The sequence below is a fragment of the Pyrus communis genome, chromosome 3 (assembly GCF_963583255.1).
Source record: "Pyrus communis chromosome 3, drPyrComm1.1, whole genome shotgun sequence".
Lineage (NCBI taxonomy): Eukaryota > Viridiplantae > Streptophyta > Magnoliopsida > Rosales > Rosaceae > Pyrus > Pyrus communis.
The window spans coordinates 29,630,717-29,648,822 of record NC_084805.1 but is presented as its reverse complement, the minus strand read 5'-3'; the positions used below and the strand labels follow the sequence as shown (position 1 = coordinate 29,648,822).

At 40.2% G+C, this 18,106-nt stretch overlaps 3 protein-coding genes across 3 annotated transcripts; 2 read left to right on the top strand and 1 right to left on the bottom strand.

Annotated features, from left to right (window-relative positions):
* The first annotated feature begins 2,980 nt into the window (after nt 1-2,980).
* LOC137727641 (lactoylglutathione lyase GLX1-like) lies at nt 2,981-5,520 on the top strand. The gene is made up of 7 exons (XM_068466464.1): nt 2,981-3,136; nt 3,268-3,457; nt 3,949-4,161; nt 4,409-4,456; nt 4,591-4,698; nt 4,802-4,954; nt 5,204-5,520. Exons 1-7 carry the CDS (start codon nt 3,015-3,017, stop codon nt 5,246-5,248), a joined length of 879 nt encoding a protein of 292 aa, XP_068322565.1. The 5' UTR covers nt 2,981-3,014; the 3' UTR covers nt 5,249-5,520.
* Nucleotides 5,521-5,975: 455 nt separating this feature from the next.
* Nucleotides 5,976-10,676, bottom strand: LOC137727640 (arogenate dehydratase/prephenate dehydratase 1, chloroplastic-like). The gene is made up of 11 exons (XM_068466463.1): nt 10,038-10,676; nt 8,873-8,937; nt 8,676-8,768; nt 8,379-8,579; nt 7,753-7,833; nt 7,575-7,670; nt 7,086-7,163; nt 6,905-6,994; nt 6,746-6,813; nt 6,514-6,595; nt 5,976-6,327 (listed from the first exon to the last, which is right to left on the bottom strand). The coding sequence occupies exons 1-11, from the start codon at nt 10,315-10,317 to the stop codon at nt 6,271-6,273; spliced, it is 1,191 nt and encodes a 396-aa protein (XP_068322564.1). The 5' UTR covers nt 10,318-10,676; the 3' UTR covers nt 5,976-6,270.
* A 3,417-nt stretch (nt 10,677-14,093) lies between these two features.
* Nucleotides 14,094-17,188, top strand: LOC137729338 (uncharacterized). The gene is made up of 2 exons (XM_068468264.1): nt 14,094-15,693; nt 16,564-17,188. The coding sequence occupies exons 1-2, from the start codon at nt 14,194-14,196 to the stop codon at nt 16,954-16,956; spliced, it is 1,893 nt and encodes a 630-aa protein (XP_068324365.1). The 5' UTR covers nt 14,094-14,193; the 3' UTR covers nt 16,957-17,188.
* The last annotated feature ends 918 nt before the right edge of the window (nt 17,189-18,106 follow it).

Sequence of the window (18,106 nt, the reverse complement as noted above, 5' to 3'; positions counted from 1 at the left end):
GAATTATATCGAAAAGAATGCTAAAGAGGTGGATTCTGAGCAACATACACCTGAGGGGGATTGGGAAGCAATAGAGGTTGAGCTTGAATAGATAAAGCATGAAACGGTTCAGACATACTAGAAGAGGAACATTTCTTGCGGTGATTCAAAGAGAGCTCTTTGGTAAGAAGCAAGCCATGCAATTCATCCAAAGATGTAGAGGTTAACCGAAGCATGATGGAGTCGATGAATGATTCAAACTCATCAGGAAGGCCAGCCAGAGTAGCAGCGATGAGATCGCGATCCGAAATTGAAGATCCAGCAGCAGTGAGAGAGTCGGAGATCTCTTTGAGCTCTTGCAAATAATCAGACATAGAACGAGAACCTTTCTGAACACTTTGAAGGCGAGAACGAAGTTGATGAACATGTGCATCAGAAACACCCCCAAATCGTTGTTCGAGCTTAAGCCATAGATCACGAGAAGATGAAACGCCAATTGTGAAAGGAATGACCTCTTCAGACAACGTGGAATTAAACCAGATCAGCAGATTCTGATCTTTCTCATACCAAACCTCAAAATCCGGATTAAGAGTACGATCAGGCAGAAGAGGGGCAGGACAGGGTTCAGTGCCGTCGACAATACCAAGAAGACAATATCGCCGAAGAATCGGAGCAAACAGAGCACATCAGGGCAGATAATTAGTCCGCTTGAGCTTGATCGGCACCATGCTACTAATGTTTTGGATTGTGATAGAGGAATATGAAGAGGAATTAGGGTTAGAAGAGGGAGGGATACCAGGTACCGACTCAGATGAAGTCGCCATGAGAGAGCAAGAAACAGATCAAGATGAACAAGAGAAGAATAAGATCGCCACAAAGAACAATCAAATCAAAGTACAGAGAAGAAGATCAGAGGATCGGAGCGGAAGAGAAGAGGATCGAGAGCAGCCGTGAGGCAACCAGCGATGAAACCATATAGAGAAATAAGAACGATAAAACTTCCTTCACAAGCTTGTATTTACTCAATAAAGTTCAATTACACAGAAAGGAATATATATAGCCTTTTGGCTCTTTACAAATCTACCCTTGACTATTACAAACAAACTTATAACCATTCTAACTAATTACAGTTAATAATAAACTAACTACATTTAGCTTTCCTTAACTATCTAATATCAACAGAACTGGAAGATGTGTTATCTTCCTTAATACAAGAGGCAGCAGAATTAAGCATATGTCAAGTACGCAGTTGAGCAAAGAATGGGGAATCAATGAAATTTAAGGCGGTCTTGAAACACACCGAAACTGACAGAGTGATTCGATTGCCGGATGCAGCCTCATAATGATGTCGACGAGGATACTCATAGGCAGGTCCATCAACGTTTTTGGCTCTGTGTTTCTCGGCACCACCGGGTGATATTACTTCATGTCTATGCCCTTATTCATATAAGTAGAAGAGAGAATCACTTGCTCTCCAAGTAATTGAAGTTACACGAAAAAATAATTTTCTATTTACAAAAGAAATCCTACATAATCGTTACTTGAAATTTACACAATCAAACACCTGTTATATATGCCGGGGTGGTTTATCACGTTATAATTGCTTTGGCAATTTCTAAAGCCTCAAGTTCGAGTACTTGGCACACATGTGGAGAAAGGATTCGAGGCCTGGCCATATTTGTGACAAAAATCTCCAAAAAGAGGCTCATTGCTAACTACTACTTTTTATGTGCATGCTCCCCCTCCATCTTGATCATCTTAAAGGGTGCAAAAATGTGGTCCATTTGATATTTACAATACATAATACACAATACACTTCATTTTCAATGACATTTTATGCCATGCAAACACAATGTCAATGTTAAATGAATATATCATTTCATTGATTTAAACCAAAAAATTTAGTTCTTGTGCAATCTCATGAGTTAATTGTACACTTTTACGTGAGAAAATAATTGAGTGAGTAGTGAATTGTCCTAATTGATATTCTATTTCTCTTTAGTTCATTGCATTCTGGATTTAAATAGTCATTTTTGTAGTGATATTAATTATAGCACATGTGTGCTTGTATAAATCACTCGTAGATTCTATTTGGAATAGTAAATGATTTTCTCTCTTTATGATTGCAGTCATTGCAAGACAATAAATCATATACAATTTAGTATTAAAAAAAAGAAAAAAAAAAAAGCATTAGGCCAAATGAATGAACATTCGGATTTCTTATCTTTATATAATCTTAATAATTTTTTGGATAAGATTTCGAGTAACACATATCGCTAACGTGAGTAACTCTCTAGATTTCTTATCTTTATGTAATTTCAATACTTTTTTCGGATAGGATTTCGAGTGTCACGTGTCACTAAAGTGAGTAACTCTCCAGATTTCTTATCTCTATGTAATCTTAATAATTTTTCGGATAGTATTTCGAGTGTCATGTGTCGAGATATAATTGGTTGTGCAAATTTTAGATATAATTCTTATCTACGTGACACATTTTATCCTCAACTTTCAATGTTGTAGGAATGATATAGGTATTTATAGGAAGAAAATTATTATTATTATTATTATTTAAATTCGTCCAAAAAAAATTCAAATTCCAAAAGGTAACCTGACGGCAACATGACGTTAGCTAGTCGTTGCTATCTGACGTCATGCTAATGCTAGGTAGCCGTTGACATTCAAATGGGCTGGACTGGAGGGGTGGCAAAATGTCAAGCTTGACATTCTAACGCTAAAGGGCTAGTTGGCTTGCTGGAAATGGCCATTCCACTAGCCTGATTTAGGGGTTTGGACTCAATGGGATCCACAAGCCCTTTAACCTAGTCATTGGTTGGAGACGATTTTCATGTCATTCCAAGTTATTTTTAACCCCATGATCATTTAGCCTGATCAGTTCGAGATGGCCTAAGTCGGCAGATCACTGTGATTCCATATGTAACCATCTCTGATTGGTCCACGTGCGAATTTGAATTCAAGATAATATTAAATAAAGTAGCTCACTGATCACAAGATTCAGAACACTAGAACGCTCGAAAATGGCCGAAGCTGAGGGAAAAGCCGTCGCTCCAAACGCTGACGTTTTGGAATGGCCGAAGAAGGACAAGCGCCGGTTCCTCCATGCTGTGTACCGCGTCGGCGACCTCGATCGCACCATCAAGTACGTTAATTTTCAACATCAGCGATCATAAACGATGATCGATTCAATTTCCATGATTTCAGTTTTTCATTTTTTTTGGCGATTGATTTCAAATTTAATTTTTTATTTTTGGGAAAATAAAATAATTGCAGGTTTTATACGGAGGCTTTGGGGATGAAGCTGTTGAGGAAGAGGGACATCCCGGAGGAGAAATACTCGAATGCGTTTCTGGGGTTTGGGCCCGAAGAGTCTCACTTTGTGGTTGAATTGACCTACAATTATGGAGTTTCTTCTTATGATATCGGCACCGGTTTCGGGCACTTCGCCATCGCTACTCCCGATGTAAGTGTTCGAATGGCAGAATTTGAGATACTTATATCTGGAATGACAGTATGATTTACTTGACATATATGGAGTGACAATGTGACGTTACCTCGAGTAAATCAAATGCGACGTGCTTTTTTGGCTTTGTGGCATCTGTGATTCTGTATGATGGACATGAGAAACCGTCACTGTATCATCCGGAAGTTTTGGATTCGTTGTTGTTTCTGAATTTTGATGATTGTATGGAATTGGGATTTTGGACATTTCACCTTTGCTACTCCTGATAAGTCTGTTGGGCAGAGAAACCTGCTTAAATGACAATGTGACGGTATCCCAAGCCAATCGTTAGTGCCATGCAATTTAACTTTATAGAAGTGCATAATTGGCTTAGAATACCATTCCAGTGTTTTAAGTTCTTCTCGAGGGTATCGATTATTGGGAATTTGGAAATTCAGGATTTTGTTCTTGTTTCTCAGTTTGATGATTGTATGGAATTTGGGATTTTGTAGGTTCAAAAACTGGTTGAAGATGTTCGTGCTAAGGGTGGAACTGTGACGAGGGAGCCTGGACCTGTTAAAGGCGGGAAGAGCATCATTGCCTTCGTGAAGGATCCTGATGGTTACATGTTTGAGATTATTCAGCGACCCTCCACTCCTGAGCCACTTTGCCAAGTAATGCTCCGCGTTGGTGATCTTGAACGCTCAATCAAGTTCTATGAGAAGGTACTCATTTGATACCCTGCATATGGATTCAAAAATTATCGGGCTTTTTCATCTTGGGATTTTGCAAGCCACTTTTCATGTGGCAGTTTCAGTACATTAGATTAGACAAATACTAGGTTGCCGTTGAATTCTTGAACTAGTCGTGTTTGAATTATACAAGATGGTTTGGAACTTAGTATTTGTATTCTTCAAATACGTGATCATTTTTCTTAATTTTGTGCGATGTCATGGCTTTCCTTCTGTGCAGGCATTAGGGTTGAAGCTGTTGAGGACAATTGACAGGCCCGAATACAAGGTAGTGAATCCTCTCTTCACCAAGCATTATTATTATCTTGGTAGCATGCTTATAATTAAGTCCTTGGCCCATCATCTTTGTAAACAAAGGCTTGCTGAATCTTCCCGTGTTTTTGCATTGCATCCATTTTACAGTACACTATAGCCATTTTGGGATATAAAGAAGAAGACCAAACAACTATCTTGGAGTTGACCTATAACTATGGTGTGACCGAATACACCAAAGGAAATGCGTATGCACAGGTTGACTTGTTTTGCAACTTATTCCATACTTTGTCCTTTTAAAAAACGTTTAATTCGCAAACAACTTCTGCTGTCCTGATATGTTTGTGTCTACATATGCCAGATTGCTATCGGTACTGATGATGTCTACAAAAGTGCTGAGGCTGTCAATTTGGTTACACAAGAGCTTGGAGGAAAGATAACCAGACAGCCAGGACCGATTCCTGGACTCAACACCAAGATCACCTCTTTTCTCGATCCCGATGGCTGGAAAACTGTGAGTTTTCACTTGTTCACTTGTCGCTCAACTTTCTATTTAGGTGTTTGATCTTTTATCATATGCATCATTGTTTTATTGTTACATTTAGTACGATATTGGAGCATTGAAGTGCAAAGAAAAAATAGAACGTGTTAATATGCTTCATCCCAGAGCTCCGGTTTAACTTTTTCCATTTGTGAAAATGTTTGCACGTTGCAGCACTAGCCATTGAGCTCATTACTTCGGTTTTTGACGTTGTGCTTGCAGGTCCTGGTTGACAACGAAGATTTCTTGAAGGAACTGCAGCCGTAAGCAAGAGTAATTGCAATGAAGTGAGAGTAGTAAAGACGTGGATGGAGAGTCCGTCTCCCATGAATAAGATGATCCAGTTTCCGTATTAGTATGATATGCTTGTTCGTCTTTTGTAATAGGCACTTGTGTTACTTTGGTTGTAATGTTTAATGGGATTTCGCGGCTATTACTCTGTTTGTCTAGTTCAACGTTGTTGTTGGACTCATATGGTTAGAAATTGTGCCCACGCGAATTTTATCACGCATATTATGAATGTTACTTGACCTTCACCATCTAGTGGTAGGAATTCTTACATGCGGCAGCCCCTTGCCGGCTCTGCTGATTCTGATGCCCCTGAAGTTGTCCCTCAGGTGGTCACCTCGTCCCCTAACCAGCTTGCCTGGTCTGGCATCAGACAGATCGGACACTTGTTGGTATGCTTCATGCTGCTCTCACTGAAACAATCATTTCTCTGATAGTTGGGCTGTCCGCTTCTCATGAAATGTGGGAGCGTCTATTCAACACTTCTCTCAGCAGTCTCTCGCTGAGTCTATTCATTACTGTTTTCAGTTGGTCACGGATTTACAACCTTGTCATCAATTACGATATTTCTCTAGTCTTATCGAATTTATAGAGCTTCAAAGTTTCAAATTTTCTGAACGGATTTTCTACTCTATAATCCCGAGGACGAGATGCAGGGCGAACACCTAAGAATCAAGTGTAAAATGATGATAGACACAAAGCAGAAAGCATCACAAACTGTCTTTCATGAATCCTGCGGTATTGTTTACAGATTGGTGTTGTATCAAGATATCACGAGAGTCCTGAAACAGTAAAAACCCCCGTTCGGAGGAAATAAAGAATGATATAGAGTCGAAAAGGAAAGAAAAATGAAGTTTTGCGAGGAATTGTCTCCTCATTTGAAGCTTGATCTGTGTATGCAGCTTCAGCGCCCAGATATATACAGCATTGAAGGTTGAACTGTGTTTGCATGTCTGGAAACCAATACCATTACGAAATTGAGCCCAAGAAACGACTGGCTTCTATGGAATCGTGTCCATTGGGTAGCTACCAAGGACACGAAGAAATCTTGCAAATTCCTGCAAAAGAAAGCAATTCACCCTTAAATCACCAATGCTTTATACTGAGGGGTGGAGAGGTTTCAGAGGAAGACTTTGTAATTTCAAGTTAAGTGTGCCACCATGTGGCAAAACCTCCAGCACAAAATAAAAGTTTTCGAAAGTTGAGAAAATAAAGAACATGCATCTAAATGATACGAGACCGACCTGCAGATGTCCCAAAGCATATTGGGCACGGGGCTCTGCCATAGAAGCTTCAAAGTCAATGTAAAAGAGGTAGTCGAAATACCTGCCAAAACAGATTGATCAATCAATTCTGTAGAATGTAATTTTTGTAGCGACCTTACCAATATTAACGGTCATATCATGAACTGTCTGTTCAGTATATACTGGAGCGGATATGTAAAACTTATCATATTCTATACTTAGTACCACTCACTTGGCACTCCCTTCATTTGAATCATCCACAACCCTTAGTGGACGTTGCTTCTGTGGGCGACTCTCTATCTGAAATTGCTCCAAAAGGAGAACATTTGTCAAAAAGCTATACACAGTGGGTGAGCATGAAAGAAAACAAAAAATGATTACCTAAGGTTACCTTTGTCAAGTTAATGCCCCTAAGAGCAAATACTGCCAAGGCTTTAAATAGTACACCAGGACCTTCTTCAAGAGTGAAAACAACGCTTGTCTATGACGAAAATTTATAATAAATATTCAGAAGATTAAAGGAAAACAAAGATATGTAAAATAAAAAAACTAAACAAAGCAAAGGTTTATACCTTATATGACCGGTCAGTCCCTGGAATTATCGGTTCTCTTGCAAGTATCAAAAAGCGAGTGATATTATCGTCATCATCCTGGCCAGGGCAAAGTGTTAGTAAATTAATCAAGCGGTGTCATTAGTAATCCCCAGCAGCCATCGTCTTCATGAAATAAAAAAGGTGCAAAATAAGGTTAAAACATCCAACATCTAAGAGAGTGATGCATCTTTGCAGTATCATATTGTAAAATGCAAATACTCAAAGCAAGAAAATGTGACATGTAGAACACTGTAATGCTTGGAAAGAATAACTTGCAAACACCCTCCCAAACCAACTAGCATGCTGAGACAACAGTGAATTTGCACCTTCTGCTTTCTTAAGAAAGGAGAAGAGGTCAATTCTCAATCCATCCAGATGTGTACCATATCAATACCCAACTGATGTTCAAACAAGCCGGCTTAACTTATACATTAAACCTGAAAAAGGAATCTAAAAGAATAGCCTTACTTGAATTTTTTCTGCAAGAATTTCAAGCCCATAAATTTTTGCAGCTCGAGCACTTGCAACAGCACCAGTATTCCGTAGGCCAGTTGAGGCCACCATCTGTACAAAATTTCCCAACCCTTAGCATAAAAACACCCTTAATGCCTATCACAGTTAACAATACTGAAGATATATTGATAACCTGTGCAGCCAGAGCAGTGTCATCGGCATTGATTCTGACGATACCCAAACTGCTTAGTGTCATCTCACATTGAGCAAGGGCCTGCAAGCGAAAATGTCCGCAAAAAATGTTTGAAGACCTAGGTCTTTCATTTGAAAGACTAGATTGTATATGCATGCATGTATGCTACATTCAAAATTAATTCACTACTGCCCAAATTTTCTGCAGTCAAACCAAATAGAAGATATCTATAAAGTGCTAGCTCAAGACCTATGACCCATTTTGCTACAAGTTCCAGTGCCAAGAAAGTAATCACAATCTGCTAGTACTGTGTGGTGGTTGTGGAAACGCTGCTAGTAGACATTACACGAAAGACAAGCCAATTATGGAGGAGCTCCACGAAAGAGCATTTCAAAACTTGTTAGCTATCATATAACGATTCTCCTTTTTGGCTGTGGTCCAGAGCAATTAAGAATCTAAGATTACCTAATTGGGGAACATTCCCATTGTTGCAAATAGGCAATTTGAGGACACAATGATATGAGCGTTCATGCCATATGAACTAGACAGGTGGGACAATATATTCATCAGCTGTCCGCTTATGCAAATAGAAAAAAATTGAAAAAGAAAATAAGTGAAAGACCAACCTGAGGATGGCTTAAAACACGTTTTACTTCCTCTTTTCTTACACCAGGCAACCCCAAGAGACAATGGTTCACTTGCAATTGTACCTCTCCAACTATGTGCAGTCTATGGCGAAGTAGTAAGTCATAATTACGGTGGATGCTTCCGCCAACAGAATTCTCAATGGGAAGAACTGCTTTATCCACTAACCAAAGTTCAACTGCCTGTTAAATGAAAAAAAAAAAAAAAAACCTAATCAAGGTACCCAAACAGGTAAATATAATAAAAATAATATTAACTTTTAAAAACAATTATTCAACCTTGAATGCAGCTTCAAACTGGTCACATGGGACGGTCTCACACTTCGGATAAGCTTTTAATGCAGCAGCCTCACTATATGCCCCTGGCAACCCCTAAAATTGAAAATCCAACATACATAAGAGCAAATATATATATATATATATATATATATGTATGAACACCAAAAAGAATGCAAGTAATCAATGAGAAGATCTACCTGATAAGCAACTCTCACTCGTGAACCATTACCAGGAGAAGAAAGGTCATTTGCTGTCAATGGTTCTGCAATTAATTCATATTCAAGCTATGAGAAGTGAGCGTGAAAGAAACAATTGTAAGATAAAATTGAAAACAAAGGATCACTAGAATGAAGAAGTATAGTAGCACATTCGACAACAAGAAATACAAAAATCACCACTACAACCAAGCTATTCTTTTAAGTATTTGGATGTGAACACATTTACAAAATCTGACTGTTACATTGCCTTTTGAAATCAACCTGTTGGATTGGCCCAAAATATTTTCAGAGATTATATATTTAAGTGGGATTGTTAGGTCTTTGATCTCATTTTGGAACGCACCTGACCATGGGTTCATATTTGTAATCCAAGGTGAAATTTAGCATCCAGGATATTGCCGCTTTTTGAACCTACCAATATCAATAAGGAGGCGGAAAGATATGACCTATATTACAGCAACGTGCTGTTTAGATATCGACGGACTTTAGTATTAGTGTGAATTGTCAAGATATCTTCAAAAAGTATTTTTTTGGTGGATTTAAACCTAATTTTATTGCAAAATCTATTGGTTTCCCGACACGAGATACACCAAGAATTTGGTCAACTATAATAGACAGTACCCAAATTTGTCATTTCTGAAAAATATCAAAGTTTCCATCAATAATATTATTTCCACAAATACGAATTGCGTTATTTCCACCAACACCGGGCATCCGAAAGAGTAAGGTACTTACTAGTTCTCATTGTCAAGTCATAATGGAAATCCTCCTAGTCCTCACTGTTATGTCATAAATTTTGATGTAATTGTTTGCCTAATCTCATTCATTTGATCCTACCCTCATCTAAATATCTAGGCCAAATCAGATAAATGCCCCGATGCTACAGCAGTCAAACAAAATCTTCTCAATGATGAAAACCCAAGTACCAATAGCCATCACATAAAATAAAGCTACTAAACTTAACTTTGTTCTGCATTGCAGAGGAGCTAAACTATTCTGCATTGCCCAACAAGTAGTCAAAATCTAACTTTGTTCTTCACCTAACAAAGTTCTATTTGCTCAATCCCAACATACAAGAACCCAATTGAAAAACATATAGAAATTGAGCAAAACATAAAATTATCAGCTTGTGGAGTAAACTCACTAGGAAGAAGGTTCAAATCCTTGTGGAACCCCCTGGTCTCATTGTCCTCAATCCGTTCCATTGCACCGGAAGACTCAGCAGCGCCGCCGAGGCTCGGTTTTTCATCTTCCACCGGAGTGATAGCTCTCTGGGCGGAAGCAAAGGCCAAACAAGAACATTCCCATTTGCGGGAATTCGAATTCAAAGCCAACCCGGAGCGGTTCGTGCCCAAATCTGAGACACCCTGATGAGAATAATGGGGTTTAGCATAAACCCAGATGGATGCAGCCTTGGCAGCCATCAATCAATCAATCAGCTGAAATTTCCACTGAACCCAGAAATGCAAATTGCGAAAAGACCGAATCTTTGAGAAGAACCCGGGCTCATGAGAGAGGAGCAAGTTGGTGGGGGGTTTGTTGGATGAAACCCAGTAAGCACATTGTCAGGGTCGATGAAAATGGTGGCTGGCGATGGACCCCACAAAATTGTGTTTGAGTAAGAAAAATGTAAGAAAACGAGAAATCTTTTGGGGATTGAAAAGGTTGGAACTTTGAAGGTTTTAGAGAGAGAGAGAGAGGGACCGACAAGGCGAAGAAATTAGAGAGGAAAGGAGTTATGAGGGAGGTTAGGTGAGCAAGAACGTAGTTAGATACACGCTGCCTCTCGCAGCCTCGGGTAATATACAAACAAAGAAAAAAATGGAAGCTGAGAATATTTTCAGTGTATAATTATCCAATACTTGAATACAATATTTATGAAAATGATCTGGCTTTTGATGACACAGAGAGAGAGAGAGAGAGAGAGAGAGGCTAAACCTGTCACTATGCTTGTTGTGAGCTGTATCCAATGGATTAAAATTATCTTTCCTCCTAATCTCTTTTCCATTTCATCCTCTTCTATTTAAACGGTTGCGATTACGCTACATGTACATCTTGTTTTGAATTTTATATATAGAGAATAAGACAAAAAAAAAGAGTGTTAGATGAATGGATGGTAATAAGAGGGGAGAAAATCATACCCCCAATCATATAGATGTTTTGGATGCACAAGTAGAACCTAACATTTTTGGTGAGGAAAGGGAGATTCCACTTTACTTTTCAGCAACATTTCATGTTTTGACGTGTTTACTTAAGACGAATTGAGACGTGAAATTGATACCTAACTTTATTTTTGGTTTATTAACATATGATAAATCGGAAAAAAAAAAAAAAAAAAAAAACATAAGCTTTACCTTACAATGCAGAATTTAGTACTAGAAAAATTATGAATCAAATCAACTAAGAGAACTAGTTGATCTAATTCTCTTTAATTAGTGTATGCATAAGCTTCTTGACTCTTTGCTTCCCTCGCTTTTGTTAAGTAAACGAGTCATAAGTTATCGTACGATTAAAATTAAGTATCTCATTTGACCACTTTACAAAATAACAATTGAAGTCACTATCTTCTGTATAACTGGTCAACACCCAACAATGGGGCTATGGCTAGGGACTATGCCTTTGCATCAAGATTTGGACGTTGCTCCTAAAATCTTCAAACTGAAATTGGACGTTGTTTTTGTTTTAAATGAGAATTATTGTCCACCGTTTGAAGCTACTCAATAAGGATTAGTGATCGGAAATAGAGAACGTATAAACTACGAGAGTTAAAACTTTTATATTTGATGTACGAGTAGGTATTCTACAATCAAAGCTACTAAACGCGTTTTATTTTAGTATCTGAAAGAGAGAACGTATGGTATACAAAAGTTAAAACTTTTATATCTGATGTACAAGTAAGGCTCACAACGTAATTAAGAGAGTTAAATTTCTATCATAATTGTAGATGTTCTACCAATTACAGCTATCGAGAACTATCAAATTTGGGCTCTAGATGTCCTGTCTTAAACCCACTGGGCCTGGTCCTGGTGATTCACTAATATATCCTACTGTATGGCCCATTTCAGCATCATATTGCGGCCCGCTAAAACCTTTAAGATGGTTTCCTTCACTTCCAAAAACCAAGGCCCACAAAGCCCATGAAGGAACAAAAAGAATAGTTAGTTTCGAACATGTAAGAAATCATTTATTTTTACAGACAAATTGCAATTGAACAAGAATTCAAATCTTCTCAGCATTCAAAAAAGTGCCCTGTCTAAGTTTCGACACGAGTTGATCCTCTTAAAATACAGAAGTAAAAAAAGCGTATAGGTCTAATTTGGAGGCAAACAATGTTTAATCCATAATCGGAGTGTTGCAAAGTACATTCACTCTAATGAATTTTAGTTCGCGTTCGACACAAACAGGGTGAAATGCACTTTGCAACAAATTGGTCGTCTAAAATAAAGTGCGATGGTTTGAAATGGTCGGTCATGGAAAAATCAGAGAGGGTACTTTCACTTTATACAAGTGTATAATGTATGCATATTGCATGGGTTAGTGTGAAATGAAATCCGTTTGGAATCGGATTTGGTCGCGTTTAGGGCACACACGCTCCCTCTTTTTCCCCGTGTCATGTCACATACATACACATCCTTAGACGCTGACTAATCGCCCTCCCCCAACACCAAAACAATGGGCCCCTACACCCCGAATGCAGATCCTCTTCGGATTCTTTTTGTGAGAATCCTGGAGATCCTCAAATTATATATGTTCATCGTATATTGTGCAGTCAGAAATAATTTTAAATAATTTTATTTAAAATTAAATATGAATAGTATCTGACGAAAATTGACCGCACAATGTACGTTGAACAGACACGATTTGAGGATCCTCATTCCCACAAATCATTCTCTACTTTCTCAGTTTTTTAATTTAAGGTCATCTCCAACCGAAGGTTGGCCAGAGGGCTGGTTTTAGCCCTCTAGCCCTCCAAGATATTAATATTTTAATGAACAGTACAATGCCATATTTGCCTCCATCTCCAACCGAGGGTCATATGGCTCGTTTTAGCCCTGTCAAAAAAAATCATCTCCAACCGAGGGCCAAACCTACTTTATTATTTAATTCAAATCCAACGGCTAAGTACTGTACAAAAACTACAATATAATTTATTATTTAAAAACAACAACTTAAATTAAATTCAAATTTTGTAAAATAGAAGTTATAGGAAAAAAAATATAAAACAATTTTGTAAAATAGAAGTTATAGGAAGTAATACGAAAAAAATTGTGTAACAAAAAAAATAAAAAAAAATTAAAAAAATAACGGCTAGCTGACGTCAGCTAGCCATTACATTTGAAATTTGGCCTAGAATTCCTATCGGTTATATCTGACAGGAATGCTAGAATTTCTGGCCCAGCTCGGGGCTGGCTGACTGGATTGGGCCAGCCCTCTGGCCCTTTGGCCCTTTCAGATTTCGTGGGACCCATGAGCCCTCTAGCCTAGCCCTCGGTTGGAGACGGTTTTCGGGTTATTTTCGGCCCTCTGACCCTTTAGACCATTTGGTTGGAGATGGCCTAAGTGCGAGAAATGCTAGCAATCTTCTCATTTATGTTTTTTTATTTTAATTTTCTCTCTTTTCATCATGTCACATATATTCAACTAACACACAGAAATAAAAAAATTTAGTTTCAAGTCGAAGTGGAACACACATGACATGTGTAAAAGTGAAAAAATTTAAAATAGATAGGTAAATGAGGAATAAAATCTTCTCTGAATTCCTTCCATCCGAATCAGAAGAATCCTTCATTTCTGTCCAAAACGACATATAAAACGTTGAGACGACCTCGATTTTATCAAAATGAGAAGAAGCTGCGATGGTAACAACGGCCTTAGGATTCTCTATATCGAGATCCGTAGTAATAGTGTTGAGGGTTGAGAGGGGCGCGCATGTAGAGGATCCCTCTCATCCAGCTAATTCAAAATATCGAACACAAGCAATTCGCGTACCAACCATACGAATACAAGAAATGTAAAATATAAAACTAAAATCTTCAGTTTTATATTTGACATTTCTTTTCTTTTTATTTGTTTAAACAGTTTGTATCATTATTATTTTTAGAAAAAATAAAAATCAAACACAGAAAGGGAAAAGACAGAAATTCAAAGGACGACGAGGAAAAAACAAACAAAAGAAACGGAAGCAGAAAAAAGTACTCGGATGGAAAGAAACATCCCCGACGCCTTGCCTGACACCAACCCCAGAATTCCACCAAAAGTCGCGCCGATTAATTTACATTTACGTTTTGTAATAAAATTAAATGACGAAATTACCCCCGCATCACTCGTTCTCGTTCTCCCATAACATTCTTTCCTCCTCCTCTCAGTTAAAAACGCCCACACTGAACACACCCGACTCCCCCTACGCAGTAAAAACCATGGCCAAATCGTCGGCGACTTCGACGCCGTCGTTTCCGCCGCTCAAGCCCGACGACTATTCCCACAGCCCGGTACACTACGCCGTCGTTCTGGCTGACCACACCACGCTCTCCCGAATCGTCGCCACCCTTCCGCGACTCGCCGATCCGACTCAGATCCACACCGAGTCCGACTCCCTCTCTCAGGAACGGACCGCTGACCGGATCTCATCCGTGCTTGACCGCCGCGACGTTCCCTTCCGAGAAACCCCTCTCCACCTTGCCGTCCGGCTAAACGACGCAGCGTCCGCCAAAATTCTAGCCTCCGCGGGCGCCGACGTGTCCCTCCAGAACTCCGCCGGCTGGAATCCCCTGCAGGAAGCCTTATGTCGCCGGAGCTCCGACGTTGCTTTAATCCTTCTCCGGCTCCACCACCGCTCCGCTTGGGCGAAGTGGCGGCGCCGTCTTCCACGTGTCATCGCCGTGCTTCGAAGAATGCGAGATTTTTACATGGAGATCTCTTTCCACTTCGAAAGCTCCGTCATTCCCTTCGTCGGGAAGATCGCTCCCTCCGACACGTACAAGATCTGGAAGCGCGACGGCAACTTGCGCGCCGACACGTCGCTGGCCGGATTTGACGGATTGAAGATCCAGCGCGCCTATCAGAGCTTCCTCTTCCTCGGCGACGGCGATCAAAGCCACGACGTTCCCCCGGGATCGCTGCTCGTTTTGAACCGCGACGATCGGAAAATCTTCGACGCGTTCGAGAACGCCGGCTCGCCCATGAGTGAGTCGGACATCGCCGGATTCTGCTCCCAGACGAGTGTGTACCGCCCGGGCATGGACGTCACCAAAGCGGAGCTAGTCGGGCGGACCAATTGGAGGAGGCAGGATAAGACGGAGAGCGTCGGAGAGTGGAAAGCTCGAGTGTACGAAATTCACAATGTCGTGTTCAGCTTCCGCTCGAGAAAAGTCGCCAATGGCGACGCTGATGTGGCAGGGAGCGAGCAGGTGCTTCCTCTCGAGCTCGACGAGGACGACGACGGGTTTTTGGTGGCGGAGAATCCGAGCTTTGGAATTCCCGACGGCAGGAGGCACAGTAGCTTCGTGAGGGAGGAGAGGGAGTTCGTAGCATTGGGGAGAAAAAGCGTCGACGTTTCGTCAATTTCCGGGCCGCCGTCAAGGAGGTCCAAAACAGCTGCGATTGTGGCGGCGCCAGTGCAGACGAAAGAGAAAGAGTTCGTGAGGAGCTTGAGGCCGTGCGTTTGGCTGACGGAGCAGTTCCCGTTAAAGACGGAGGAGCTGCTGCCGTTACTGGACATCTTGGCGAACAAGGTGAAGGCCGTTAGGAGGATGAGGGAGTTGCTCACCACCAAGTTCCCGCCAGGGACTTTTCCGGTTAAGGTAAGGGCATTTTAGAAAATATCGCATTGGGGTCCCACTCGAGATTGGGTGGGCCCGGAGGGGCATGGGTGGTCGTGGAGCTTATTGTTTGGTCTGTTTTATTTGCTTTTTGGTGCTTTTTATGCTTGTGGCGTAAGCTGTTTTAAACGGGAGACAAAGAGAGCTGACTTTAACATGGTGACAAGTGATAAGTGACAAGTAAGAAACTGTGCGTTTTAGTGGATCCCACTAGTGAGGGTCGTCGTTTTCCAGAATCATACCATAGATGATATCATACCTTAGATTAGAAGCTTTTTGTGGGGCCTCCTTGGTCGGTGATTCGACGTGTAACGCTTTATTTGTCGCGTTCCTTATTTCCCGATCGAAAATCTTGAGTGAAAACAGCCCGACCACGTCATTCATGCGACATTGTGATCGCTCTCGTAAGAAAGGTAAATCTCTGAATTGGAGTTCAAAATCAGCTCTAAGCTGGTTTGACACACAATGCAAGAGTGTCTTTGTGCGAGAGCAATAGCACATAACACGTGGTTGGGCCGTTCAGACTCGGGTTTGAGTATCCTTGTCTTTACAATTAGGCATGGGTTGTGATCCCAATTTTTATCCTTTTATGATTCCTCATTTGTTGACCACCCACCACGTTATTTATGCAATGGCCAAACAAGTGAGTTTATTTAACTCTATAGACGTGAGTTAGCTCAGTTGCTATGATAGTGTGTCCGACTTGTTATACTCGAGTTAGTATCTTAAAAAAAATTAGAAAGCTTCTTTGACCTTGGATTTTACCACGTCATTAACGGTTAAACTGTCAACGTGAGGTCATTGTGAGATTATAGCTTTGTTTAGCTTATGGAGTTGTTTGGTGACGGACAGGTGGCAATACCGGTGGTCCCCACAGTGAGAGTGGTGATAACGTTCACAAAGTTCGTTGAGCTCCCGCCAACTGAGCAATTCTTCACTCCAATGTCAAGCCCCAGACAGTTTATTCATGAAGGACGAGGCCAGCAAGAAGAGGAACACAAGTACAAGGCGCAAAAACCACCATCCTTTTCGTCATCGTCGTGGCTGAGGCGGAACAGCAGCCAGTCGGGGTCTTCCGCGAGCAAGCAAAACCACCAACACCAACACCGTGCTCCTCCGGCAGTGACGGCGGCTCAAGACTCTTCTGACCCTTTCGCCATTCCTAGCGGTTATACCTGGACGAGCATCGAGGACAAGTCTCACAAAATGAAGAAATCCAAGTCCACGAGGAGATCATCCAAGTAATTAGCTTGTGTAATCTTTGACACCATGAAATTAAGGAAATTGATAGATTGATTGTACATATATTACCATATCAGTTCTTCAGTTATTTCTAGCAACGATTTTCCGGCAAGTGGGTTTTGACTCTCAAATGTTGTACTGATTTAGTAAAAGTTGATCCCCAATTTTTTGTTTCTCATTCATTTCTAATCATTTGTTTTCTTGATTGCGTACTTCTTTCTAATCAAAGAACTTCTCCGCGCTACTTAGCCAATCAAGAAAGTCCTCGGGATTCAATCGTCCATGGAAATCGAGAATGTCTACTTTGATCCCACGATCAATTACTCCATTGACTAGTTTTTCTTCGACAAGTGTATGTGTTTGGAGTGGTAGACGAAGTGTAATGACATGGGAAGTGTTCTTTTTTTTTAACAAACGATATTATCTTGGTTATAATCGAACCTAAGACTTCTTATTTACAAGTAAAAAGAAATACTACTAGATCGTAATACTAATTGGCTGAAAAGTGTTATTACGGGGTAAAAATTGTTTCTTATAATGAATGTGCGTAGGAAAAAAAATTATAAGTGCTTATGAGTCATAAATGGTTCTATAAAAAAAGCACCCATTAAATGCTTATTCAAGAATCACTAACAAGCGCTTTCAAAGAAGCACTTTGATTTTCAATAAAAAAATTCATGTCAATGTCAAAAATGTCACTCCTTGCATCCCTCTCGACACTCGCCGGCGTCGTAGAGGTTGAAATTAGGTACGATCATCATATCCATCGGAAGGAGCATATTTGATGCAATCAAAATCTTACCGGTATATGAGATGCTTCTCCCTCATTTCCCTAGCATTAGGGATGAGCAAATACCCATTGGTTATGGGTAACCGCAGTTATCCGCCCATTTAAATTTGACGGTTACGGTTATGGGTAACCGTTAAATTTAAATGGGTGGTTATGAATTTACCCGTGGTTATAAACGAGTACCTATTTAACCATTTATTTTAATATATGTAAGACTAAAAAAAGAAAAAAATAGTTTCTAACTAGGTTTAGTATCCCGAGATATAATTGGTTATAAAGGGCCATATAATATTGTTGATCCTAAAAATTACAAAGCCTACGTGGCGCGCAGGCCGAGTAACTAATAAGCTAACTACGTCCTTC